Source organism: Zootoca vivipara, chromosome 16, assembly GCF_965207765.1.
Source record: "Zootoca vivipara chromosome 16, rZooViv2.hap1.1, whole genome shotgun sequence".
NCBI lineage: Eukaryota > Metazoa > Chordata > Lepidosauria > Squamata > Lacertidae > Zootoca > Zootoca vivipara.
The window spans coordinates 34,378,843-34,405,280 of record NC_142599.1 but is presented as its reverse complement, the minus strand read 5'-3'; the positions used below and the strand labels follow the sequence as shown (position 1 = coordinate 34,405,280).

At 48.9% G+C, this 26,438-nt stretch overlaps 1 protein-coding gene across 23 annotated transcripts in view; it reads right to left on the bottom strand.

Moving 5' to 3' along the window:
- TPM3 (tropomyosin 3) overlaps positions 1-26,438 on the bottom strand; it is a 65,266-nt gene that overhangs the window by 12,532 nt on the left and 26,296 nt on the right. For 12 of the 23 annotated variants that reach the window (XM_060269659.2, XM_060269657.2, XM_060269656.2 and 9 more), the window contains 6 exons: positions 13,766-13,899; positions 13,338-13,455; positions 11,816-11,886; positions 7,885-7,960; positions 4,037-4,099; positions 3,599-3,668 (listed from right to left, as the gene is read on the bottom strand). In XM_060269659.2, coding sequence (XP_060125642.1) covers positions 3,599-3,668; positions 4,037-4,099; positions 7,885-7,960; positions 11,816-11,886; positions 13,338-13,455; positions 13,766-13,899 — 532 coding nt within the window. Of the gene's footprint in view, positions 1-3,598; positions 3,669-4,036; positions 4,100-6,286; positions 6,363-7,884; positions 7,961-11,815; positions 11,887-13,337; positions 13,456-13,765; positions 13,900-26,438 lie in introns of all 23 variants that reach the window. The other 11 variants (XR_015947490.1, XR_015947491.1, XM_088659705.1 and 8 more) reach the window with 1 other exon arrangement.

The following is a 26,438-nucleotide window of genomic DNA, read 5'->3' as shown; positions in this document are numbered from 1 at the left end:
GTTAAGTTCCCTTCCAATGAACACCCTCATCTTTTATTTTGTTTTTAAGTTGTGCTTGGGTTGTTTATATATACTTACAAGCTACCCAGAAAACCTTGTTTCAGGACAGCACACCAAACATCATTGTTAAATAAAAAAAACTACGGTAAATACACTTATTTGCATCTGAACCATAAATTCCACATTTGGGAGTTTAAAACACATAAAAACCTATTCTTTTCTTCTTCTTCTTTTAAAAGATTTTTCAAATGTTAAGAAAGGGTGGGAAAAGTGGACCCTAAGCCACCCTCTGCCAGCCAGATCCAGAACTGGCCTACTCTCTCTGTGGGCCATGTTTGGCAGGGAGGTGGAGTCACCCAACCGGCCAATCGCCTTCAGTCATGTCTTAGAATCGGGAGCGCACTAAAGCATGTCCCCAACTCCCTTCCTTTCTAGCAAACCAAGGGCTGCAAAGGAAGAATCTGGCACCACTTTCCCTGCCGAAAGTGGGGCTTGCAGCAGAGATTAGAATCAACCTGGGGAAAGCTCGCATTTGCCACAGCTTTTGAAAGGCGGATCCTGTTTCCACAGGAACAACTGCAAATGCATTTGACATCTGGTGTGCAGGGCAGGGCAGGGACAGGCTTGCGGGGGGGGGGGTGGCCTCACAGGTCAAAATAGGGCCCCCGGCAGGTTAAATTTCACCCATGGAGGTTTTTCACCTGCATGCTTTCCCCTGACCAACACCCACTGGGTTGTTTTTTTTGAGAGTTTAATTGAAATAAAGAAGGCCTCTTTGTTTCTCCCCAAGGTCTAAAGGATAACGCCTTCGGCTCTTGGAAACAAGGCCACACCTGTTCACTCCTAGCAGATTAAACAGTGAGTGTGGGCAGGTGAACACCCTCTGATTCTCCAGAGCTGCAAAGGTACTCTTAGATGGGGCTGGGCCTGTGGTGAACAAACATATTTCCACTTCCCTTATCAGCAGCCGCCGGCACAGAGCCGGGTTAACTTTCGCCTGATCTTTTAAATGTGGTTCAGCTACAGGTAATTCCGGGGGACATTTCTGACACAGCTGGTTTTCTGTGAGGGCTTCCAAGGAGTGGAATGGGGACAGGGACAGGCAACCCTCACCCCACCCTCAATAAATGCTGTCCAAAGTGCATTGCTTCTGGGTCGGCGGCAGTCGACAAATCCTCCACTGGGGAGGGGAAGGCTAGACAAGGCCTCAGGGGCTTTTAGCTGCTAACCTCTACTGCAGGCAAAGGCAAACCCCGGCCCTCCAGATGTTTGGGACTACAATTCCCATCATCCCTAGCTAACAGGACCAGTGGTCAGGGATGATGGGAATTGTAGTCGCAAACATCTGGAGGGCCGGAGTTTGCCTATGCCTGCTCTACTGCAAGGAGGGCCGCCTAGGTGTCACTGAGGCCGCAGCTCAGCCGCAATACCTCAAATTGTAAAATCAAGGCAATTCAGTGAGGACTGCTTTTCAAGATAGGAAGTGAACAATGCATAATTATTTGACATCCTGGCAGCTTTGCCTAAGGAGACACAGACCTGCTGCGGAGGAAACCTTTAAATCTCAGCTGGCTTTGGCCCTTTCAGCACAGAGGGTTCGGTCATCTGGTTTGTGAAATGACCCCTGTATTTATTTTATTTTTTAAAAAGGTGGTGGTCAATACAAAGCATCACCTCTTTTTAAAATCAGGAGGTTTCCTATGGCATTTGCACGAACTGGAGCACAGAAACGCAGGACGCTGCCTTACGCTGTTGTCAGTCCCTTGGGTCCATCTTGCTCACAGCTGTCTACACGGGCTGGCAGCAGCAGCTCTCCAGGATTTCAGACAGGAGTCTCTCCCAGCCCTACCTTCTGCATGCAATGCAGATGCTCTACCACTGACCTACGGCCTAGAATTAGGACGACTTGCACAGAAAATGATTATGAGGGTTTGTATTTGCTTGCTGAAATATGGGCCTTTGGCGCTAACAAGGAGAAGGGACCTAGGGTGTGATCAGCACAACTCTCACACACAAAAACCAATTTTTAAACAGTCATTCCCTTTCCGAGCAACAAGCTCAAGGGCAGAAGAGGTGGGAGAGAGGAAAGGGCGCCAGGAATGCGATTAGGATTCCCAAGGTTAATCTCAGGAGGAAGTCGTGATTTTTTTTTAAATTCACTATGCTATTTATATATCACCTTTCCTCCAAGGAGCTCAAGGTGATGAGCAAGCTTCTCCACCTCCTGCTCCGTTTTATCGTCACAACAACCCTGCAAGGTAGGTCGGGCCAAAAGAGGCAGCGGCTAGCCCAAGGTCGCTGCAGGGAACTTTGCTGCAGAGTGGCAATCTGAACCCGGGTCTCCCATGCCCTAGTCCCAACTTCTAACTGGCTTTAACACATTCTAGAGCAGGGTTTCCCAAACTGGTAAGATATTGACCCATGTAAATGGTTGATGGGACTGTGCAGGAGGCGAGTAGAGCCCTTAGGGGCCAAAAGGGGGCCGAGGTGGAAAAGAGATTTACAAGGTATAGTGCAAAAAAAAAAGTTAATTAGGGACTAAGGGCCTCAGCAATAAAGGGCCTGGGGCCATGTACACAGCGCAACTCCCTTTGCCAATGAAGAACCTCAGCATTGAGTAAGATTCTTACTGTTTTTACATTCTATGATTCCTAGTAATGGCGATGTATGACGAATAAGCGATGATTATATATTGATGTTCCTTGACTTTCTTTCATTTACATTCCTAAGGATTTGGAGCCACAGTCGATGGCAATTTTAGAAGCTCGCCAAGGGGGTCAACGAATCTAAGTTTGGTGCAAAATGCACCAGGAAAGAGACACTTAAGGTCAATTTCATGCATCCACCTTGGGGTGGGGAACAAGGCTTTAAAAACAATGAAGTTGCCAGAATGGACAAATGGGGGGGCAGAGGGGGAAAGAGAGCAGACAGGTGAATCGTGGCTTAAGCCACTGTTCCCCCAGCCTTGGGTTGCTTGGACTACATCTCCCATCGCCCGACCACTGGGACAATGCCAGCTGGGGCTGATGGGAGTTGTAGTCCGACATCATATTGGAGACTCAAGGTTGGAGAATGCTGGGCTTAGGCTCCCTCCGGCCTTCAAGAAGCAGAGACCACTGGAGGGCAAACAAAACAAAAAAGCAAGGTAGAAGGGGGTCAACTCCCCCTAGCCTCACCCCAAGCAGTTTTCAAAGTCCACACTGCATTGCAGACAGACAGGCCGGCCACGTACTTTACAGACACACAAACGTATTCTATTTCTAGGGCTCCTAGACACAGGACCAGAATAATCGAGAGCTGCGCGTACAATGGCTACAGGCACAAAACACCAGACCTGACCTCAAGGTAAAAGAGGGGAAAATAAAGGCAGAGGGTTGCTAGCCCTGCTGCTGATAAGACGTCACTGGCCTACAACTCCCAACATCCCCTTGACCAGCACCAGCAGGGGCTGATGGGAGTAAAGAATCTGCAACAACCAGACACCAGGGTGGCGAAATAAAATCACGGCATGCTATGTGCCGGTATCAAGGAAGCAGCTCCTGTTTTTACCAGCCGCTTAGCTGGTATCCAACTCCACCACCTTCCTGTCCACACCTACCTTCCAAGTCATCAATGGTCTTCTCCAGCTTGGCTACTGACCGCTCAGCAAACTCGGCACGGGTCTCAGCCTGGGAAAGGGAGAGAGAGTCGCGGTCAGTCAAGAAAGGGGAGGTCTGATCTATTCGATTGCCCACCTCCGTCGGTCCATCCCGGGGCGGGGGGGGGGGGTTACATTACAAGCAGGACTGCATACTGATTATGTCCGAACTCTTCCCAATATGCCATTCCTCTGGGGATACTAGTCAAGTCTATTACAAGGGCAGCCAGCATTGTGTTGTTGGGGGTACAGTTCCCATCAGCCCCAGCCAGCAAGGTAATGGCCAGGGATGTTGGGAGTTGTAGTTCAGCAAAATCTTGCCCCATGCTGTCATGGAGTGGCCTAAGAAATGACACCCACCCACCTTGACCCTTCGCATAAGGCATGCTGGCAGCTCACCTCCTTGAGTTTGTCGGTCAAGATCTTGATCTCCTCTTCATATTTATCCTCTTTTTGAGAGTACTGGAGGGAGAGAAGACACAACTCAGGGTCCAGACATAGCAGAGCTACTCGCCACCAGCACCCCACTGTAAAGGCCGGATCCCAACTCTCAACAGCTTTCTCAAGCAACTCCGAGTCCTGCTGGAAAACTTGAAGAAACAGACCTTCCTCTGCTATAGGGAGGGCGAAGGCAGAATGGAAACGACAGCCAACGTTGTGCGGTTGTTAAGAGTGTTGCGTTCATTCTGGGAGAGAAACCAGGACTTCAATCCCAGCTTGGCCACTAAGCTTACTGGGGGAGCTTGGGTCTGCCGCTGGCTCTCAGCCTGCCCTACCCCACAAGGTTGTTGTAAGGATAGGAAGATGCCTCCAGCTCTTTAGAGGGAGGGTAGGGGGAACAGTCCTGAAACAGGGTTTTTATTCTACTTGCACTCCCAAGGGCCTCCAGGGACCCACATCTTGCATTTATCGTTAGCAAAGACATGCCTAGATATAATACCAATGCCAAAAGGGTTGTGTTCTTTAAAGCAGAGGTTTTTTAAACAAGCCTGTTTGTCTTTACACATGAAACTGCTTCGTTAAATATTAACAAGTATATTTTACAGGAAGCGATTTGTTCATTCCATTTGTAAGAGGTGAGGCTGGAAAAAGCAAGTTGTACCAGGGGCTAAGTGAAAAATCTGTGCGCCCTCCGGACTTTGGTACACTACAGTTCCCATCAGCCTCGGCCACTAGGGGCTGCCTGCCTCCGAGTTATATTCCAACTACAATGGCAAAGCTCTGTACGCAGAACAGCTTCCCCTGCTCCACCCAGAAACCACTCTTTGCAAACGTTGCGGCCTCTTACTGGGGGAAATGTGGCTGTGGTCCCAACCACTCTCTTGCCAAGTAAGAAGAGCCTGCTGAACCAAGTCAATGGCCCATCCAATCCAGCATCCCGTTCTCACAAGGGCACACCAGATCCCTGCAGAAAACTGGCAAGCAGGATCCGAGCACAAAAGTGCTATCTGCCACCCCCTTGGCTTCTAGCAACTGGCATTCAGAAGCATTGCTTCCTCCGACCGTGGAGACCAGAACACGGCCACGTGTCAAGTAGCCATCGATAAACCTCTCCTCCATGGATTTGCTCCCAATTCTCTTTTAAAGCTGTCTAGGTGGGTGGTAATCACCGCCTCCTGTGGGAGACAGTTCCATAGTTTAACTAAGAAAGTCTTGTGTTGCAGAGTGGGGCCGATCAGATTCTATGCGATATGCTAAATGCCCAAGGGTGGCAGACATCCAAGGGGGCTTTGCAGCACCCACTTCCCAACACTTTTTATTTTATTTGATTGATTGAGTTTATATACACCGCCCTCCCTATACCTGGAGGTCTCAGGACAGTTCACATAAAAAGATCACAGTATATAAAATAAAAATAAAAGCAATATCTCAATAATACACCGTCTCCCCAAAAAAGAGCCACATGCCTCGATTCCAGAACACAGGGAGCTGCCTTATAACCAGAAATCTTGCCCCACCAACCCAGTATCATCTCTACTCAACTGGCAGCAGCTCCCTAGGGTCACCACTGCACCACCGTCACCTGATCCTTTTTAACTGGAGGAGCTGGGGATCGAACCCAAGACCCTTCTGCAAGCAACACTTTTCACTGATCTGACCCTTCTTCCGCTCCCGGCGCTTCTCTGCCTCCTGGGCCCCAAAGGAGCTGCTCTGCACATCCTGCCCTGGGCTCAGGCAGATGGCTTACGAGGGCAAGGCTTTCTCAGGAGGAAGAGGAGGAGGAGCCAGACTGTGGAACAGCCTCCGGAGACATTTTAATGGGGTGCCCGCTTGCCATTCATTTCAGCAGCGAGCATGCAACAGGAATATTGCCAAGGGCTTCATTCAGGTTAGGCTCCCTGCCGCCGCTTGTGAGCGTTTTAGTTCTTAACGAAAGAATGCAAGATTGGGCCCCCGCTGGATCAGGCCAATGGCTCATGTACAACCCCAGGTGGTCATCTGTCATGGGTGCTTCAGCTGCGATTGCAGGGGGTTTGATGAGATGACCCTTGGGGTCCCCCTTCAGTTCTATGAATCTATATAGGGCCTCTTGATGTCTCCATTATATACTTTTCAGGTTTCAACTGAGTAAACCCCGAAGCATTATCGGGGGTGGGAGGCAAAGGCTATTCCTCCAGCTACAGTGGGGAGGAGAATAGCCAGCCCTACCTTCTCAGCCTGAGCCTCAAGGGACTTGAGATTGTTGGTGACATTCTTCAGCTCCTCTTCCAGCTCCGAGCATTTGCTGCAGTGTGTTTGCCGAGGAGGGCGGGAAAAGGAGAGAGGGAGAGAGAGAGAGAAATAATGGATGGGAAAGGGAGAGAAAGAAGGACAGGAGAGAAAGAGAAAAGAGTGAATCCATGAATCGAAGAGACTTCAGGAGAGGGGCCTAACAAGGCCAACAATGGCTCCCCGTCCACGGGAGACGAAAAGTTTTCAGGACCCAGGCACCAGTCAGACACAACACCTTGCAGGCTCTGTAAATCGGGTAACGTAGGAATTCTGTGTGTGTGTACTTATTATAGCAGGCCCTCCAGATGTTTTGAGACTACAATTCCCATCATCCCTGACCACTGGTCCTGCTAGCTAGGGATCATGGGAGTTGTAGGCCAAAAACATCTGGAGGGCCGAGGTTGAGGAAGCCTGTATTATAGGCTTGAAGTCTGGCGACGTCTGAACTGCTCTGAGTTTTGTTTGCTACATCTGTGCCGGTTTCCAGTTCATTTTTGGGCACAATTTAATGTGTTGTCTCTGACCTATAATAAAGCCTTTAAAAAAAAAAGTGGTCAGTCATTGGGACTACAACACCCATCGTCCATGGTGTCCAGAAGCCATTGACTGACAATTTGTTAATTATTCTATAATTGTGACATTCTATTGTTGTTATTTATTGCTTGTGAGCCGCTTTGTGACTCGTGTGAGAGAATAGCGGCATAGAAACATAACAAATTATTGAATGGAATGAATTGGCACTCAACCCCCGGGGCCACCTGAGGCCCTTTTCCATACGCTCGCCCCCGCCAGGAGGTCCGGAGGGCGGCAACACGATATCAGGGACTTTTCAGTGGTGGCTCCCTGCTTTGCGGAATGCTCTCCCCTGAGAGGCTCAACTGGCGCCATCAACTGAATAGCTTTGGGTACCTATTTTCTACCAAGACTTCTACTATCCGTGGCCTTCTTGAGTGGGTGGGGTGTTTAAATCCTTCCTTTAAAAAAAAATCATGAGTATGTTTGGAATTTTTCTACAGTTTTTTTTATGCTGGTTTTCATGTATGTGTTCATTCTCAGATACTTTGAGTTACTTTTTATTTTTAAAGCAACTAATAAGTTCAGTAAAAGATTATTACTGACTATTAAGTTCAGTAAATAAAACACCAGGAACGGGGATTTTTGCACAGACACACAAGCACGACTACACAGCCCGCAAGCTGCAGCAAAAAGCTGCCTGGTAGGCTCTGGGTCCAGGGTGGAAACCTTGACGTGGAATCCATTAGGCCTCACTGTCATCCTGAAGGAAGCTGCTGTGCCACGGAGCAGGGCCCCAGCAGCCACAACCTGCTCGGCAGGAAAAGTAAAATGAAGCTCGTTGGAGACAGAGAGAGAAAATACAGAGAGAGCAAGCAAAGCGTATTGAGGTAGCGAGAGGAGAAATGCGCTTGAAGGAGCTTTCTTCTGGTTTTTTTTCTGTTTAGGGGGAAAGAAATGGGGAGCAGCACGGGCATTCAATGGAGCCGGAGACTGGGAGGGGGGGCAGGACGGGTTAGTACCTTTTCTTCAGCCTGAGCAAGGAACTTCAAGTTTTGGTCCATCAACCGGATCTGCTCATCCTGGTCCCGGCAACGGCTGTTTAGAAAGGCAGGGCCGCGTCGGCAGGCACAAGTTCGGACGGGGTGTTGGGTTGGGTTGGGGGCAAAAGGAGCAGCAACGGAAATGGACAGACACACACATACACAAAGCAGAGCCATAAAAAGGGTGGGGGGAGAAAAAAAAAAAGTCTGTCACAACATGCATGCTTGGCGGGGTAAGGAAAGAGGTTTTACAAAGGGGGGGGGGAGAGATGGAACAATTCTATAGCCTCATGCCAGGCAGGGAATGTTTCCTGAGTAGACCTGGTACACCAGGCCCAGAAGTGTGGCGGTGAAGAGAGCTTCTAAAGCTGCAGCCTGGCCACCTCCGCAGACATCCCTCCGAGCGTCAGCCAAGGGAGTCTGCGAGAGTGCAGGCGGGTTTAAAATAAGATTCCCCTTGTGTTTTAGACAAGGCTGTATGGGTCTGCAAAGCTGGCAAAATGCAGACATTTTGCACAAGAAAAAAACACACACTACCTGTGTGTGTGTGTGTGTGTGTGTGTGTGTGTGTGTGTGTGTTTGGGGGGCAGGTTTGCATGTGGTTTCAAATTCAGATAGTTTTGCATTTTGCAGTTTTAGGTGGTTGGTGTTGGTTTTTTTAAGGTGGGATACATACAGTCATACAGTCCCAACTGAGAGGGGATTATTTCCAGCCAGGAACCACACAGGAGGTAATGAAAAGCTCACAATGTAGAGCAGGGTTTTTTTGTGGGTGGGGGGGGGAGAGAATTGTGGTCCTCCGGTTGTTGCTGGACTACAACTCCCATCAGCACCCAGCCAGCTTAGCCCAATGGCCTGGGATGATGGAAGGCAGAGGAGCCCGACAACATCTGGGCCACAGGGCCCCCCACCTTGATGCAGAAGCCCATTTTAGCTCCGTGGGGAGGCTGTTTCCATGCCCTGAGCACGCTGCCGAGCCATGCGTCTCCAGCCCATCTGCTTCTCATGCTCCGCAGCTGGAGAAGGGCGATGGTGATGGGCTCAACCATAAAGATGAGACACTCTCCCGGAACACAACCTCCCTTCCCTGCTACCAGGAACCACATGGGGAAGCTTTGTAAGATCTTCTGCATAATTGTAGTCGGTGAAGGAGAGAAAGGCAGAGCGGCCGGCCCCAGGGGAACAAAGATGTGAGCACTACAGTGAGAGGGTGGCTGGGGGGGGGCTGGTGAGGAAAAGGAGGAGAGGGCTGGTGTGCAGTTAGGCCCTGTACAAGAGATCTACACACAACAAGCACAAGCGTGCAACACTTAGTGAGTGTAGCCCTGAGTGCACGTCTATATGGCAAACGAGCGTCAAGTTTTTACAGCAATGCCACTGGTAACAGTTCAGCCCAATAAAAGGATGCTGGGAATTCTGGTTCAGCAAAAGGTGCCAGGAATTGGGGGAGAGGATTCTGGGAGCTGTAGTTTTGTTAAGGGTGCAGAGAGATGTTAAGAGGCACCCCTCCACAATTCCCCAATTCACAGAGCTACAATTCCCAGAGAGGTTTAGCATTCACTCCCTCTTCTTCCCAGGGAATTCTGGGAATTGCGAGGGGCAACGACTCTCGGCACCCTTAACCAACTAGAGTTCCCAGAATTCTTTGAGGGAAGTCAGGGCTGCTTCAAGTGGTATCACAGAGCTTTAAATGTGCGGTGCAAATGGGGACGCAGAAACACACAGCTTTCCGTGAGGAGAAACAAGGGAAACTAGTCGCAGATACCGTCTTACGGCATTAGATGTGCCCCCAGTGTGTTTATTATATTTTAGAGGGTAAAACCTACTACTGTGGTGGGAACTTCACCTCACAGACAGGCAGAGCTCAAATTCTGAAGTAAATGGTTTCCAGTTACCCTAACAGCATTCTCTCCGAGGCTAACTTGTGAAGTAGGATCTCAGACTCCCAAATTAATATTTTTAAAGGGAACGTGGGACAAAGGAAAACAACATATGGCATTAATAGCGCTTGCAGGGAACATATTTCAGCCGTCTTGCAAAAACGGCAGGCCTGTCCTTATCAGGCAGCTGTGGATAATTCGCTCGTTTTTTGGCAAGGGGCAAAACTCTTGCTGGGGGCAGTGAGTATCACAATGTGTGTTCCCCCCCCCCAAATGTGGCCTTGCCAGGACCTAGAAGCATGCTTGACATTCTTTGCAGACTGTCACGTTTCCTCCTCTTAGCCCCCCCCCCATCCATCACATCAGCACCCCAGATGTGAAGCAGATGAGAAGGAGCCCCCAGACAGGCATCTGAAAGACTGTAGCCGGGTGGCCCAGCCGTGTTCAAATGCAATGAATAAACCCCAAATGATCTTAAACAAGTGGACCAGGGGGTGGGCTCACCACAAGTCTCGCCTGTTTCTGAGATATGTGCAGTGGGGGTTGGGAGGAACAAGGCCCGTTATTGTGACCCGACACTGGAAGGTCCTGCTGCGGGAGATCTGTCTGGCGTTCTGTATTTGCCGCTGGGGCAAAGGAGGATTTTTGGTGCTTCTGTGCTGACCTTGGGTATGGCGCCTGACATGACTGACACCAAGGTGCTTTTAAATTATTGTCTGTTTTTTAAAATCTCACTGTGGGCGCCAGTGTGTATCTCACACCAATATGATGAAATCACCTCTGTTCCACTTTTTCCTAACACGGGCCATGATCGCGCTACACACTGAAAGTGCAACGATACCACTTTGAACACTCAGGGCTTCTCCCAAAGGATTCTGGGAGCTGTCATTTGCTAAGGTATACCTGAAGGAGCGTCTCTACCCTCATCATTCTACCTGGACACTCAGATCCAGTGCCGAGGGCCTTCTGGTGGTTCCCTTACTGCGAGGAACCAGGCAGAGGGCCTTCTCGTTGGTGGTGCCCACCCTGTGGAATGCCCTCCTATCAGATGTCAAAGAGATAAACAACTACCTGATGTTTAGAAGACATCTGAAGGCAGCCCTGTTTAGGGAAGTTCTTAATGACTGGTGTTTTAATGTATTTTTTTAATCTCTGTTGGAAGCCGCCCGGAGTGGCTGGGGAAACCCAGCCAGATGGACGGGGTACAAATAATAAATTATTATTATAATAATAAGGGTGCTGAGAATTCTTAGGAGATCCCCATGGCCCACCCAGAGCTATTATTTCCCAGAGTTCCCTGGGAAGAGGGATTGACTGCTAAACCGCTTTGGGAATTGTAGCTCTGGGATGGGAACTCTTCTAACAACCCTCGGTACACTTAACATACGATAGTTCCCAGGGTTCTGCGGAAGAAAGCCATGACTGTTAAGGGTGCTGGGAGTTGTTAGGAGACAACCCCCCCCTCCCCATTCCCCCCACAGAGCTACAATTTCCAGAGTGGTTTAACAATCAAACCCTCTGCTCAGGAAACTCTGGGAATTGTAGCTCTCCACAAAGAATACAGAGGTCTCCTAACAACTCTCAGCTCCAGGAATTCTTTGTGGGAAGCCAGGACTGCTTAAAGTGGTACGGGACTGCATTCAATGTATGGTGTGAATGTGGCCACAATGAAGGTCTAAGTCCCTCAACCTAAATACCACCCTTCAGAGGGACTAACAGATGCTCACCTCTACACACAGGAAAGAATCTAAAGGTGTGTGTGTGTGTGTGTTTTAAAGCCACCATACCCCCTGCCATAAAAAACCAGATAAGAGTTCCCACTAAAAAGAGAGGGAGAACGGAAAAGTGGAGAGCCAAAATTCCTTCTAGCCAGCAGAGGCTGCCTCTAACCTTCGCCCCACACTCTGGGCCTTGTCTAACAGGGAGTTTTAAGCTGAGCTCGCTCGTGTTAAAAGCTTCCATGCAGCAGGGTGCCTCATGCAAAGAGAGAAAAAGAGAGAGAGCAAGAGAGAGGAGGAAGAAACACTCACGATTCTGCCAGCTCAGCTCTCTCCTCTGTACGCTCCAGATCACCTTCGATGATGACCAGCTTCCGGGCAACCTGGGAGGAGGAGGAAATAATATATTGTCAATTGGATTTGCTACCTTGCCCTTCGCCATGAATTGTGGCTTTCCTCTCCCGAAAGAGATGCGCCTGGTACCTTCACTGCACGGCTATCATCGTACACTGAACATATGCCTCTGTAAACTGGCCTTTGGCCTATGTGGACTCACTCTAGCTGTTTTAAACTGTTTTTAATGCTGTATTTCATATTGCTGCAACCTGCCCTGGGACCTTCTGATGGAGGACAGCTAATGAACCTAATAGCATTAATCCCAGGGCAGGTTTCCAACCATTTAAGAACACAAGATTAAAATCATTTATACGTCTCAGGACACCAATACCTCATCGGCCGCCTCTCCCCATATAAACTGACCCACACCCTGCGATTGTTCATTTGTGCCAGGCCTTTGGTTCTGAATCATCGGTGGCCTCCTTGAGTGAGTGAGATGTTTTAAACGTGCCTTTTAAAAAGCAGGATTGTCTTATATACAGTGGTACGTCTACTTACGAATAACTCTACTTACGAATATTTCTACTTATGAATGGAGCTCCGTCCGCCATCTTGGATGCGGTTTAGATAGGGTTTTTTCTACTTACGAATTTTTAGATAGGGTTGCTTCGAATTACGAATTTTTTCTCCCAATGTATTCCTATGGGATTCGACTTACAATTTTTTTCTACTTACGAATGTGCATTCGGAACGCATTAAATTCGTAAGTAGAAGTACCACTGTATATATATATTTTTCTTTTATGCTGGTTTTACTGGATGTGTCTGTTTATATAGTGTTAGTTGCTTCGAGTTACCTTGCTTTTTTAAAAAAGCAAGCAATAATTAATAAATAATAGTAGTAATTTGAAATAAATAAAAAGAAGGTGGGGAACCCTCCAGCCTGGTCAGGCCACCAGGCTTCCACATTTGGACCACAAAGCAGTTTTTTTTCTAAAACCTCCTGCCCCACACATGACATCATACAGGCAACTCCTCACCTCAATTTAGGTGGGGATTATGTTTCGAGGCACCGCATGTTTAAGTAGAACTGTGTATAGTTGTGCCTCGGAAGTCGAATGGAATCCGTTCCGGAAGACCATTTGACTTCCAAAACGTTCGGCTTCTGATTGGCTGCAGGAAGCTCCGGTAGCCAATCGGAAGCCCCGTAGGACGTTCGCCTTCCAAAATTTGTTTGCAAACCGGAACACTCACTTCCGGCATTTGGGAGCCAAAACGTTCGAGAACTAGGCTGTTTGAAAACCAAGGTAGAACTGTATATTTAAAACACCTCTGAAAAAGTCTGCACACATTGGGGGGGGGGGGTCCCTGCCTGCCTATGGCATCAAATGTGGGGCAGGGAGAGGTGCAGCCACAGAAAGCAGGACTGAACTCCCTGTGTGTCATGAGGAAGGAGCTCAATCCTGCTTGGTCGAGGCGCATCCGCTGTGGCTTCTCACCTCCTCGTACTTCCTGTCGGCCTCCTCAGCGATGTGCTTGGCCTCCTTCAGCTGGATCTCCTGCAGCTCCATCTTCTCTTCATCTTTCAGGGCTCTGTTCTCAATTACCTTCATGCCTCTGAGAGAGAACGGGGGAAGAAGGGGTCGTCAGCATCCAAGACGGGACATTCATCCGCATTCCTAGTCCACAGAAAGGCCTTGAGGACACGTGTGGCTGAGGCCTCTCCAAAACAAGAACACCTCCGGCACACAGAAGACTAGCAATGCCAGAGAAAGGCCTAACCTGCTCCCCGGTTACATGTATGGAAACACACACTGAGGGGTGGGGGTTCAGTTTTGTGACACCCACCCACCTGAACACCCACACAGTTTATACAGTGCAAACAAGCTCTAAGGAGCCCCTTACTCTTGCAAACGCACCCACTTACCTTTCACTCTCATCTGCAGCTTTCTCGGCTTCCTCCAACTTCTGCAAGGCTGTCGCGAGGCGCTCCTGGGCCCGGTCCAACTCCTCCTCCACGAGCTGAATGCGGCGGTTCAAGGATGCTACTTCTGCCTCAGCCTGGAGAGGAAGGGAGAAAACACAGATGTGGGCATTGGAATACATTGGAATGGACTCGTTTGTTCCCCACCCCATTTAAGAAAACACAAGTTTCTAGCCCTTAAGAATGCTGTGCCGGCTGGAATCTCATTCAAACCACCTCTGGCTTTCTTAAGATGCAGTGTTTAGCAATAGGGCTTAAGACAAGGGTTGGGAGAAGCAATTTCAGCCTGAGGCTTAGTATTTCCTTAAAGGCAATCTTCCAATAGTGGCGGGCAGGGCCATGTGCAAAAGTGGGCACGGTAGGGATGGAGGCAGCTACTTTTCGCACTGTCACAGTCAGAACTGTCTCTACTTCCAACTAGCAGCATCTCTCCAGGCAGAGAAACAACTCCCCACCTCCATTTCACTTGCAATCTTTTTTAAAAAAATATAATTTTTAACCTAACAAAATAACACACACCAAAAATATATAAGTTTTTTATTTTTTTAAAAAAAAGGATCTCCAGAAGTGAACATAGAAGTGAACACAGCAGGACAAATTTCCATACCAAGACCAAGTACAACAGATTGTTATTACACGCTTCCAAGTAGCACAAATGGGCTTACATGTTCCTGTACCGTATTGCTCCAGTACGGTACATTATAAAAAAAAAAGACTCCCATTTCTCCATGAATACATTTTCTTGCTGTCTACCCTCTCCGGTTCTAACCAAATATGTGCAAGCTTAAAACTTGCATTTTATGACCCAGGTCTTAGTTACCCATTCCCTCATGCATAGTGTTTTAATCTCCACCCCCCCACACACATTTCGACAATAATAATAATGGCAGAAGTCAAGCGATGTGGTGTTATTAATTCCCTGTCCTCTGTTAGTATAGCTTCTTTAACATATCCAGAAAGTTAAATAAAGAGGACCTGTTGGTAAAGTATAGCCTGTTACTACTGCAATTTCCGTTGCTGCATCTTCCTAAAATGTTCTGATTTTTAAGATGTGTCCAGAATATATGTCATTTTGCAAACTGTTTTTTTTTAATGACAGGTGTGGGGAACTGCTGGCCACCCAGATGCTGCTGGACTACGACTCCCACTATCCTTGCCCAAAAATCCAGGAGGCTCTTATTTTTGCTGGGAAACAGCTTGCTATTGCTTAAGGTTTATCACTGCTCTTGCTGCCTGAAAGACTCAGCGCCGCTGACAATCCCAAGACAGGCAAGCTTTCCAGCAGGAAGCGACTTGCAACAGAACTTTTCCATAATAGGATATTTTCTGCTGCTCCTTAAAAAGCAAAGATATAATTGTTACCTATTTTTATTAAATGAACAGCAAAGCCAGCCCAACAACTAAGTTGTTGCTTGTACTTTTTTTAAAAAGATGTTTTTATCTTCCATACCAAACTGCATTACAAAAATAACATTGATTAGGGTATACATTTAAGCATAAACATACATCCCCCCCAAAAAATAGTATTTCGGGATTCAGATTACATTTCTTTTAAAACACAATACATTCCACAAGTAGGATTAATAATCTCCTATTTAACAAGACACTGGATCTACTATAATATCTAACGTTAGTGGGTCCTGTACATTGTTTTCTATAACCTATAATCAAAACAAAGGACTCCGTTAATTAGTTCCAAATTTCATTTTTCTCAATTCATCTAATCCTTCGGTTCACCACCTAACCCTTCAAGTTGCAGTTAGCTTTCTTTAGTGACCGACGCAAGGAAGTATTAATATGCAAGAGATACACAGATATAATTTCCCTCAAGGATTACAAAACCGACTTCCACAAGCGGCGAAATTCTGAGTAAGCGTTATAAAATGGCCCACATTTCCTGCCTTGGTATAATACCTCACAAAATTCAATCACGTACTACTCAGCCAAAACAAATAAAAGGAAGGATACAAATGCGCGTATTTGTATTCACGCCTATATCCCCACCTATGACTCATCAAGCTGCGACCTGGAGACCACAGTTCAGCAGCAAAAGCTCACTGGGTGTGGACTTGGAAGCCAGTCAATGCCTCTGCAGCCTAACCTACCTCACAGGGTTGTTCTGGGATTACATGAGAGAGGAGAACAGTGCATGCTACCTTGAGCTTCCTTGGAGAGAAGGCGGCGGGATAAAATTGCAATAAGTAAATAGACAGAACATCCCCGGATTGGTTAAGTTTACTTCTACCTCTCCATGCGCCCTGTAAAAAAAGGCCATGTACGGAAGGGTGTTTTTATTTAACAAAATCTGTATTTTGTTTTGAAACAAACCTCTAAGCCAGGCATAGGCAACCTTGGCTCTCCAGATGTTTTGGAACTACAGCTCCCATGATCCCTAGCTAACAGGGCCAGTGGTCAGGGATCATGGGAGTTGTAGTTCCAAAACAGGCATCCCCAAACTGCGGCCCTCCAGATGTTTTGGAACTACAGCTCCCATGATCCCTAGCTAACAGGGCCAGTGGTGAGGGATCATGGGAGTTGTAGTTCCAAAACATCTGGAGAGCCAAGGTTGCCTATGCCTGCGCTAAGCCATGGGTAGGCAAACTAAGGCCCAGGGGCCGGATCCAGCCCAATCGCCTTCTAAATCCGGCCCACGAACGGTCCAGGAATCAGCATGTTTTTACAGTACATAAGTAGAATGCGTCCTTTTATTTAAAATGCGTCTCTGGGTTATTTGTGGGGCATAGGAATTCGTTCATTCCCCCCCCCAAAATATATATAGTCCAGCCCCCCACAAGGTCTGAGGGACAGTGGACTGGCCCCCTGTGGAAAATGCTTGCTGACCCCTGCTAAGCACTTTACAAAAAACCTAAAACAAACATTTAAGTTGCTATTGAGCTACCATGCCTTATTACCGAAGAGCAGACCTACTGAATTTAATGGACGAAGCCAACTAAAAGTCTTGTTAATTTACATGGGTGTACTACTTCAAACCTAAGCCCATCATTTCCTCTGAATGAATGCAATGTTTAAACCACATTGAGGGCACTTCAGGTTCCCGCCTCTCCCCCCAAACGCCATGTTTCAATCAAATTGTTTTTAGCTTCTGGAAAACCAAGTCAATGTGATGCACAGATGTCAACCCAATTTAGGGCGTCTGGAGACATTTCAAGAGAGGGTTTCCACAGGGGGGGGAATCTCTGTTGAGGGGTCATTTTCAAGCAGGGAGGCAAGGCAACTCTGAGTCCATTTCTGCCTGCCAAGCAGAATGAAGCCGCAGCCTTTCTCCATGAAAGAGGCAGCAACCACAAAACACTGGAATGCCCCCAAGACACTGGGAAACACGGTTTAGCCACCACCCAGATCTCCTTCGTATTTTGAATCCAATTCCTGCCTCAGCAAGGAGTGTCCAGGTTTAGTCCAGGATGCTGAACTCGATGGACCGTTGGCCTGAACCAATCAGCTCTTACGTTCCTGTCCCGGTTCAGCCTGTTGCCCACCCGGTGGTTGCAGTCCCTCCTTCTTTGTGTAGCCTGCCCCGCGACCCACCCACCACAGCCCACCAGAACAGGCTGGCAGCTCCCCGACCAGCCGCTGCAAAAAACTCAGGGCCGGCAGCAGTGGGACGAAAGGAGGAAGCAGGACCCAAAATTATAAGGTAGGAAAAGCTTGGAAAGCACGGTGCTTGCCAGGGTTTAAGAGGACCGGAGGGGAAGGCAGAACACTCCACCCTGGTCAGAAGTCAGCCTCCAGAGTGGTGGTGGGGGGAGCCTTGGACACAGCTGCATCAGAGGGAGTGTCACAGCAAGGGCAATGAGAGGCAAAAAGCCTGGAGGAGCTAGGGCTGGCCAGCACAGACCAGAGGGAGCCAGTGTGTGTGTGTGTGTGTGTGTGTGTGTGTGTGTGTGTGTGTGTGAATGTGTGTGAATGTGTGTGTATGTGTGCCTGTGCCTCCAAAGGCTGTGGACTACGACTCCAAGCATCCCTGACCGCTGGCTATCTGTTAAGGCTGACCAGAATTGGAGTCCAACAGCCGGGTGCAGCGCAGCGCTGGCTGTCCCTGGCACTGAGCTAGATGGGCTCTGTATCAGCCATCTCCCTCCTCCCCTTCTTTTGCTATTTGTTCCTGCAGCCTGGAACTCTGGGGTAGACTGCTTCCGGACATGGAGGTTCAAGTCTCAGGAGAGAGGTCAAATCAGCCTCTGTCATGAACTGGCTTAATCCCTCTTTAGAGGTGTCTGCGACAAGACAAGATTAACATCTCGCCACTGCGTCTGCGAGCCCACAGGGAATGCTGCCCCGAGGAACGCACGCTGCTGGCTCTGTCCGAGCCTTGCCCAGAATAGATCCCAAGGAGTCGTGCAGGGGTGAGAAGCAGAGAGGAAATGGCAAAAGATTGCACCGCCTCCCCCTCCTCGTCCATTAGCATAGGGGTCTCCAACCAATTTAGGACCATAGGTGGAGGCTTGTGCAAGTGCCGCTGACGTCCAGCACTCACTTTCCTCCCCATTACGTGGATTAGCAGCGCCCCACACCCCAAGAGACAGAAAGAAAGCCCCCCTCCCAATCACTTATCCAAGGGATCTGGGCAAAGGTTCCTTTTTTCAAGGAACTCGAGTCGAAAAACGACACAGACCTGAGATAGGAAGTGGGGAAATTATGCCGCTCTTCCCAACTTCCTGCTTCAGCTCTGTGTCCTTTTTAGAGGCAACCGTCCACGCCCCTTCATGGCCAAGGGGGTAGTGAATGTGTTGGGGCTTTGTAAGCACCCAGCAAAGACCTCAAGGGATGCCGCTGGACAGAAAAAGCCCTTCCACGAATGCAAGGGAACCCAAGGGAACCCTGCCCGTTACTCCTATCTCCCAGCTCTATCTCCTACTCCCAGCTCTATCTCAGCGAAAAGCAGAAAGCATCAACCGTCTACCGTCTTTCAAGCTGCAGGAGGACACATCAGGCTGTGCCATATGGAGCTTTAAAAAGAACCTGCCGCCGCAGCTTACATGACAATCTGTCGCCGCAGGTGTGACATTAATCCAAGCAAGGCTTAGAATCACCTTTCCAATGGGGTGTAAGTGTCTCTGTGTGTTTGTGTGTGTCAGTGGCAAAGGTTAAAGCAGAGCTTTCCAAACCCTGTGTCACGACACGCTAGTGTTTCGGCAGCAGTGTGTATGTGTGTCATGGGAACGCTCCCCACACTCCTCCCGGGGCTGGAAAGGGGCTAGTTTAACCTCCGGTTTGCTAGTAAAACTGAATGACTATCGCGAAACCATGCATGTCTAAAAAGTGGGTCACCAACATGAAAAGTTTGGAAATCTCCAGGTTAAGGCCACCAAGATGGCAGGAGCTTATCTGGGCAGCTGCTGCCTTTTCCTGGCTACTCTGGGGAAAGGTCACAGAAAGCCCCAGGTTCGATCCCCGACATCTCCAGGAGAGGTAGGGCTGGGAATGTCCTGGAGTGTAGTAATGCTGAGCTAATAGTCTGACTCAAAACAAGGTAGCTTCCCAAGTTCTTATACATCTCATTCAAGGGGCGGTGACGGAACAGGCAAGATGGCCAGGGAGATCCAGCGATATCGCTGTGTGCTGCGAATTAAGACTATATCTGCAAGCAAAGGTATCTGGCATTCTTGTTATCTCAGTCAAAATTATCAAAGTTTGCATCTTTGACAACTTATTCCAGAACAGAAGAATTCTAGGCATCTGGCAGCAAGAACGCACATGCCTGACTTTGCAATAAATACATAAACAAACAAACAAAGAGACTGTTTGCTCTCTCTCACTTGCCAGGTTCTTTGGGATTTGGGATAGGGACACAAAGCCAAGCAAGGTACGTTCTGAAATACTGGTCCTCAGAACTAAACAGGCTGCCACTTATTCAAGTATCACATTTATATCCCGCCTTTTCTCCAAGAAGCTCAAGGTTAGATGACCATGTCATGAATGCTTTATAGTTGAGATTCCTGAATATGGGGGGGGGGAGGTGTTTTTGAACCAGACGGCCCACAGGGTCCCTTCCAGCCCTACAATTCTATGAAGTGGTTTTATTCCTCCTCATTTTATCCTTGTAACAATCCTGTTGAGGTAGATCAGGCTGAAAGTGAGTGATTGGCCCAAGGTCACCCAGAAAGTTTCATGGCCAGGCGGGGATTTGAACCATGGTCTCTCCCAGCTCCTAACCCCTGCACCACTGCTGGTTCCCCACTGGACCTGAGCCTATACGCAAAGTCACAAGTGCCGTTCTGCTACTGTGGGACGTGGGTGGCGCTGTGGTCTATACCACTGAGCCTCTTGGGCTTTCCAATCAGAATGTCGGTGGTTCGAATCCCCACGGCGGGGTGAGGTCCCGTTGCTCTGTCCCAGCTCCTGCCAACCTAGCAATTCTAAAACATGCCAGTGCAAGTAGATAAATAGGTACCGCTGTGGCGGGAAGGTAAGTGACATTTCCATGCGCTCTGGTTTCTATCACGGTGTTCTGTTGCACCAGAAGCAGTTTAGTGCTGCTGGCCACACGACCCGGAAAGCTGTCTGTGAACAAACGCTAGCTCCCTCAGCCTGAAAGCAAGATGAGCGCCGCAACCCCATGGTCGCCTTTGACTGGACTTAACCGTCCAGGGGTCCTTTACCTTTAACCTCTACTGCTACCATAAGAACATAAGAGGAGCCCTGCTGGATCAGGCCATTGTCCTACCTAGTCATAGTATCACAGAATTGTAGAGTTGGAAGGGGTCCCCAAGGGTCATCTAGCCCAACCCCCTTACCAGCATCCTGTTCTCACCACGGCCAACCAGCTGTCTGTAGGAAGCCTCCCCCAAACTAGACCTGAGCACAGCAGCAACTTCCCTGCTTGCGATTCCCAGCTACTGGTATTCAGAGGCTTACTGCCTTCAACAGTGGAAGGAGAACACGGCCATCGTGGCTAGCAGCCATGAATTTCGTCTAAGCCTCTTTCGAAAGCCGTCCAACTTGGCAGCCGTCGCTACCTCTTGCGGGAGGGAATCCCATAAGCTTAACTGCGTGCCGTGCAAAGAAATGCTTCCTTTTTGTCTGTCCCCAAATCTTCCAGCGTTCGGCTTCTTTGAATAACCTTGAGTTCTAGAGCAGGCAAAGACCAATTTACACACGTTCCACTGGAATGCGACCAAGCGCCAAACCCTAAGTGACTTTAAAAATGGCAGGTAGGTAGCTGTGTTGGTCTGACGTAGTCGAAACAAAATTAAAAAATAGCAAAAAGAGACCAGGAAGGGCGAAAAGGCACGACAACAGCGCCCGGCAATCCCGTGAGCCTTTGCAAGTGCAGCCCCAGAAGCCCTTGAGCCAACCATTGAGGCCTGTGGAAAGCTGGAGTCTGAGGAAGGGGGTTGAGAGGGGAAGACTGCTGGAGTTTGGTGTCTGATAAGTGCTGCTGGATTCTTAATAGGGGTTTTCAAGGGTTTCCAGAGGTTTAAGAGGGTATTTGCAATATACGCGATTTCACCTAAATGCACGAGGCCTCAGAACATAACCCCCATATAAATTGGGAGTTGCCTGCATTATTATTTATTAAATTTATTGGGACGGAGGGAGGAAAGCTTCTCTTTTGCATATCCCTACCATGCTCTCCCAGCGCTTCTTCACAAAACTAAAGAGCCCCAAATCCTGCAACCATCTCTCTGGCGTCAAGCCCAATACAGCAGGCATCGGCAGCCACAATCAATGCTGTACTGGCAGCCTTTAGGACCACTCCTTGCGAGCTGGATGGGAAACCTAGGAATTTTCCACGGAGCTCCACCACTGCCAATGTCACTTCCTGCAGACCCGTCTGTTCTAGCCAGTCCCGGCCAGGGCCAGGCCCCCTTTTTCAAGTGCCCCCCCCCCGATCCCGGGGACAAGAGCCAGACAAAAGATTAAGAAGCTGATGGGAAGAGAAGTGTCCTGGGCAGCCAGGCAGGCGTGGGAACAGGGCCAGGGCTGCCCTGGAGCCAAAGAAGAAAGGGGGAGGAGAGCTTAAGGCACTCAAGGAGGCCCAGCGCCAAGAGATCAGGAAAAGCTAACTCCTTCTGCCAAACAAGCCCTTGTCAGCACAAAGGAAAGCAGGCTCATGCCCTGTGGCCTTCTGTTTGCTGAGCCAGGGAGGGGAATGCTTGACTCAATGCCTTGCGCTTCTCCACCACCCCTCCCACTGCATTGCCATGCAATCCTCATTCCCCCAGGTTCTGAACCGACAAGGTGGTCTTGTCCAGTGCCTGAGGATGGGAGGTAAGGGTAAAGGGACCCCTGACTGTTAGGTCCAGTCGCAGACGACTCTGGGGTTGCGGTGCTCATCTCGCTTTATTGGCCGAGGGAGCCGGCGTACAGCTTCCGGGTCATGTGGCCAGCATGACTAAGCCGCTTCTGGAGAACCAGAGCAGCGCACGGAAACACCGTTTACCTTCCCACTGGGGGAGCTGATCTCTGAGCCTGGCCTACATCACAGGGCTGTTGTGAAGATGAAATGGCAGGGGAAGACCATGTACACTGCCCCGAGCAACTCACAAAAGTAGGGTTATCACTGCAAGACATACAGCGAGAGGGAGACAGCTCTCTGAACGCTGCTTGAGGGTCGCTCCAGGTCAGCCTTCCCCCCAATCTGGTGCTCTCCAAGTGATGTTGGAAAAGGCCCATCAGACCCGGCTGAGGGCGAGAGGCGATGTCCAGAAATACAGCTAAGCTGTAATGTGCCATGCGTCAGTGGAGGCGTTAGGATGGGTGGGGAACCACTTCTGAGCCCGAGGGCCACCTTCTGTCCTAGGCCACCTTCCAGGGGCCATGTGAACCAGGCCAGAGGCAAACGTGGGCAGTGGAACCAAGGCTTTAGCTTTCTACAGCTGGCTGGCTTCTAAGCACACCCCTTTCTCATTCTCCATCCAGGAAAGGAGGGGGCATTATCAGCACTCAGGGACACATTCCAGGCAGGTAGAAATACTCAAGGATGATGCAGAGCAGAGCTGACAAGGGGTGTGGCCTGAGGGGGAGTCTCACGGGCCAGAGATCTGGCGTAGGGCTGGGCAATATATCAATATACTGTCCAAAACTGCTTTGAAGTCCATATCGTGATATTGGTCACATAGGTTTTGACCTGGCAACACTGCGCCAATCAGGATGTGAGCTATGCATGAATCACAACTCGGGGGGGGGACGACGACGTTAAGCCAACCAATGTCTCCATCCTTATTTCAGACATCGGGATGTATCAGTGTACCACGATTGTCCAGCCCTAATCTGGAGGGGAAGATTTGGCCTCCAGGCCTGAGGTTCCCCATTGCCTGCATTCCTTAATAGTTTGGGGGATGAATGCGAAGAAACACACACAAGTACTAAGCATCTGCAGACTTGAAAGAGAAGCGCCCCCAATTTCAGGGATTGGAGGGGGACTCCCTTAGGTAGTCACCTAGAGATTTTGCAGGAGCGCCACAGGCGACCATCCAAACAGCTCTTGCCAAGCTTGGATTAGAACGCCTGCTTTGTTTCGGAGCGTTAATTTGCCATCAATCAGATCACTCCCTATTTTGGAACGGCAGATGGCGTTCTATTTATACACACCTGGACTCTTGGTACCAAAGTTAAAACTTCTCTTCCCCCGCCCTGCCCCCCAAAATGCAACTCCAACAGCAAAGTCAATGAAAGAAATTTCTGCCCCACAATCCACACAGAAAATTTGCTATATGTTTACTCGGCATATCTGTGTATAGTAGGATTGCTCCTCTCCCCAGGCTTCACCCAAAGGTTTTCATCTTCAGAGTTTCCTTAGATGGAGTAGCCTGGAGGAGTTTTTGGGAGACTAACATGGCCGGAGCTGTGTCCACAAAACCCATGAGCGTCACAGACCAGAGAGAGAGGGGGGCGGGGAGAGCAGAGAGACGGAGAGAGAGCATGCAAATCACATCTCAATCCTAGACGATGAGACTCCATTTTGGTGCACATAGCTTTGAGCTGAGGTCATGGAGGAACTTAAAGTCGCACAGATGTTGGAACAGGGCCCCACAGTCTGCCCGAGCGCTTCTGTACCAGGGTGCCAGTCACAGAGACAGGGCTGTGTCACTCGGGGGCTCTCTTTCGATGCCACCCTCCTCCCTGGGATCTGCGTTGACTTTCTCACCCTCCACCGCTCAGGCCTCTTCCACCACATTTCTGCATTGCACTCAGTTTCGCTCACCGCACATGGCAGAAAGCGCACTCGGCCTGCCTGTGGATGCTGAACAGCAGTGTGGTTATCAAGCCAAGATAAAGACTCCCCTTCCCCACTATCCCCATCCCCAAAAGGCAAGCGACCAGGACAAGATCCCGAAGTACAAAGAAATACTCGCTGATTGCCTCTTTGTTGGCAGTCAGTTAAAAGTGGCATGCCCTCCAGTCACCAAGGATCGCAGTGCACAACTTTATTTGGGAAATGTTTCTTTGAGATCTTCATCAACTCTGGGGGATTAGGGTAGCCCGTGCTTCTCACTCCGAGGGAACCTTCAACTCATAATGTTGAGGTTCCTCAATCCCCTCCTAGACATATGCGGCTGCCTTTTCATCAGTGTTAGAACTCAAGTTGGCGGCGGCTGTTTTCAGTAATTGAGCTTCCAGCCCTCAGCACCACAGATATATTCTGCGGGGAAAATATTCAAGTAGCAAGTGCTCAATTCAGGCGGGAGGTTGAATAAAAGCATCTAACAGGTTATGGGAGAGGCCTTGCAAAAACTTGATCATTCAGGAAAGGCAGCTTAGATTTAATCAGGGCTGCATACACATCAAATGTTTAGGGCACGGGGTGCCTCTGAAGAATCTTGGGAAGTATAGTTTACTCCTCACAGAGCTGCAATTCCCAGAATCCTCCAAGGACTACAGTTCCCAGGATTCTATGGGAGAAGACAAGTGTATGGACTGTATGCAGCCTAAGTTATGGAATTTAGATTGTTTAAAAAAAAGTTCAGCATTTGGGCAAACACTCACAGCCCCAGCTATTGAGTTTCCGGCACACAACATCTGTGCAACACGCTGCACTTGCTTCAAGCGGCCAGAACGGAGACACAGGACAATTCTGCCTTGGGGCTCTTCAGATTATTATCGCAACAAGCCTGCATGCAGCCACAGGTCAGTGGAATGCCCACGAGCCTCAGCACAGAAGGCAGAACCCAGGACCCGATTGCTTGAGAAGAGGATTGCCTGTGATCAGATTCAGCAAAGCTTTCAAGTGCCGCAAGACCAGATGCTTCTCTCACGCCCAGCTGCATCTGAAGGCCAGAAACTCCGAGGAATGACAACGTGGGTGATCTGGGTGGGTCAAAGAAAACTCTTGAGAGTTTCCCACCCACATCGATATGCTGCCCCCCTCTACTCCACGGTTCCCCCCCCCAAAAAAAAATATCCAGCAGCTTCCATCTGGGATCCACCACGAAGCCGGGTTACCCTCTGCTCACTTGCCCATCTCAAAGGATTCCTCTTTGTTGGCAATCAATTAAAAGGGGTGTGCACAGCGTTATTTGGCAAGCGTTTCTTTGAGATCTTTATCGACACTCTGGAGGATTAGGGAACCCCGTACTACTCACTCAGGGAAGTAAAATACAAAGCAGTATAGAAATGAAAAATAATATTAAATTCCATTTAAAAATAAAATGGTCCCTGGACATTCCGTTGTGGTGCCTGTAACCTAAGTTTAAGATGCCATTTGGAGATTATCTTATATATCTGAGTTTCTGTTTCCAAGCGATTTCTGCTCAGCATAAAAATCCAAAGGAAATACATCTGGCTATAAGCACATTTGCAGACCTAAGTTACTGGTTTGCTGTCGCAAGATATGGAGAGACATGCTGCCTCTCCAAAGAGGGAATCAGGCCAGTGCATGAATGCTTGAAAGCTTGCCTGCCACAACAGCAAAACAAAACCTCCACAGAAGAAGGAAGTGTACCACTGAATGCTAGGAAGCTACTGGGTCTGTTTGTGGCCTTTCTAAAAGCATGAATGGAAGGCTTGCAATGTTAGAAACTCAGATATAAAAGCTAGGTGCCGGATGGCTCCTTAAACCAGGGTTAGAGTCGCCAAAACGGAGTGTCTAGTAGTTGCCATTTTTGGGGTAAGACGGCTCTAAAGTCTTGTTTTTCAAATGATGGGCTGACTGGGAATGATTCTCAGTTAAACATCTGGCTAGTTCAGATGACAACCATAATCTAGGTTAAGAGCTTAGAGAATTTGAAGAAGAAAAGCCCCTTGATCCAGGGAAAGTCCACATATATAGGCCTATTCTGACCTCTTTTTCTTAATGGTGATGCAGACCGTTCATGGCGTAGGGATATTCTTCACAACCGTGAGCAGGGCAGAGGGGTGGGGTAAGTGAAGACCAGCGGCAACAATCAGCTATAAGGTTGTTTACTGCTGAGGCTCAGGCTACACATAAAAAAGCATTTTGGTTCCTGAAATTGATTCTGATTGTGCAGATAAAATATAATTGATAGAATTCTGCAGGATGTGCAGCTAGTGTGTGAAAACAGTCAAGATCCAGTGATCCCCAGGCATGCACCTCCAGATGGGGGAGATGTCCTGCGCCATCCTGGTGCCCAGGAATCTTCACTTGGTCGCAAGTTACCAATACTGCAAAATGCGCCTGACTAATTTCGAACAC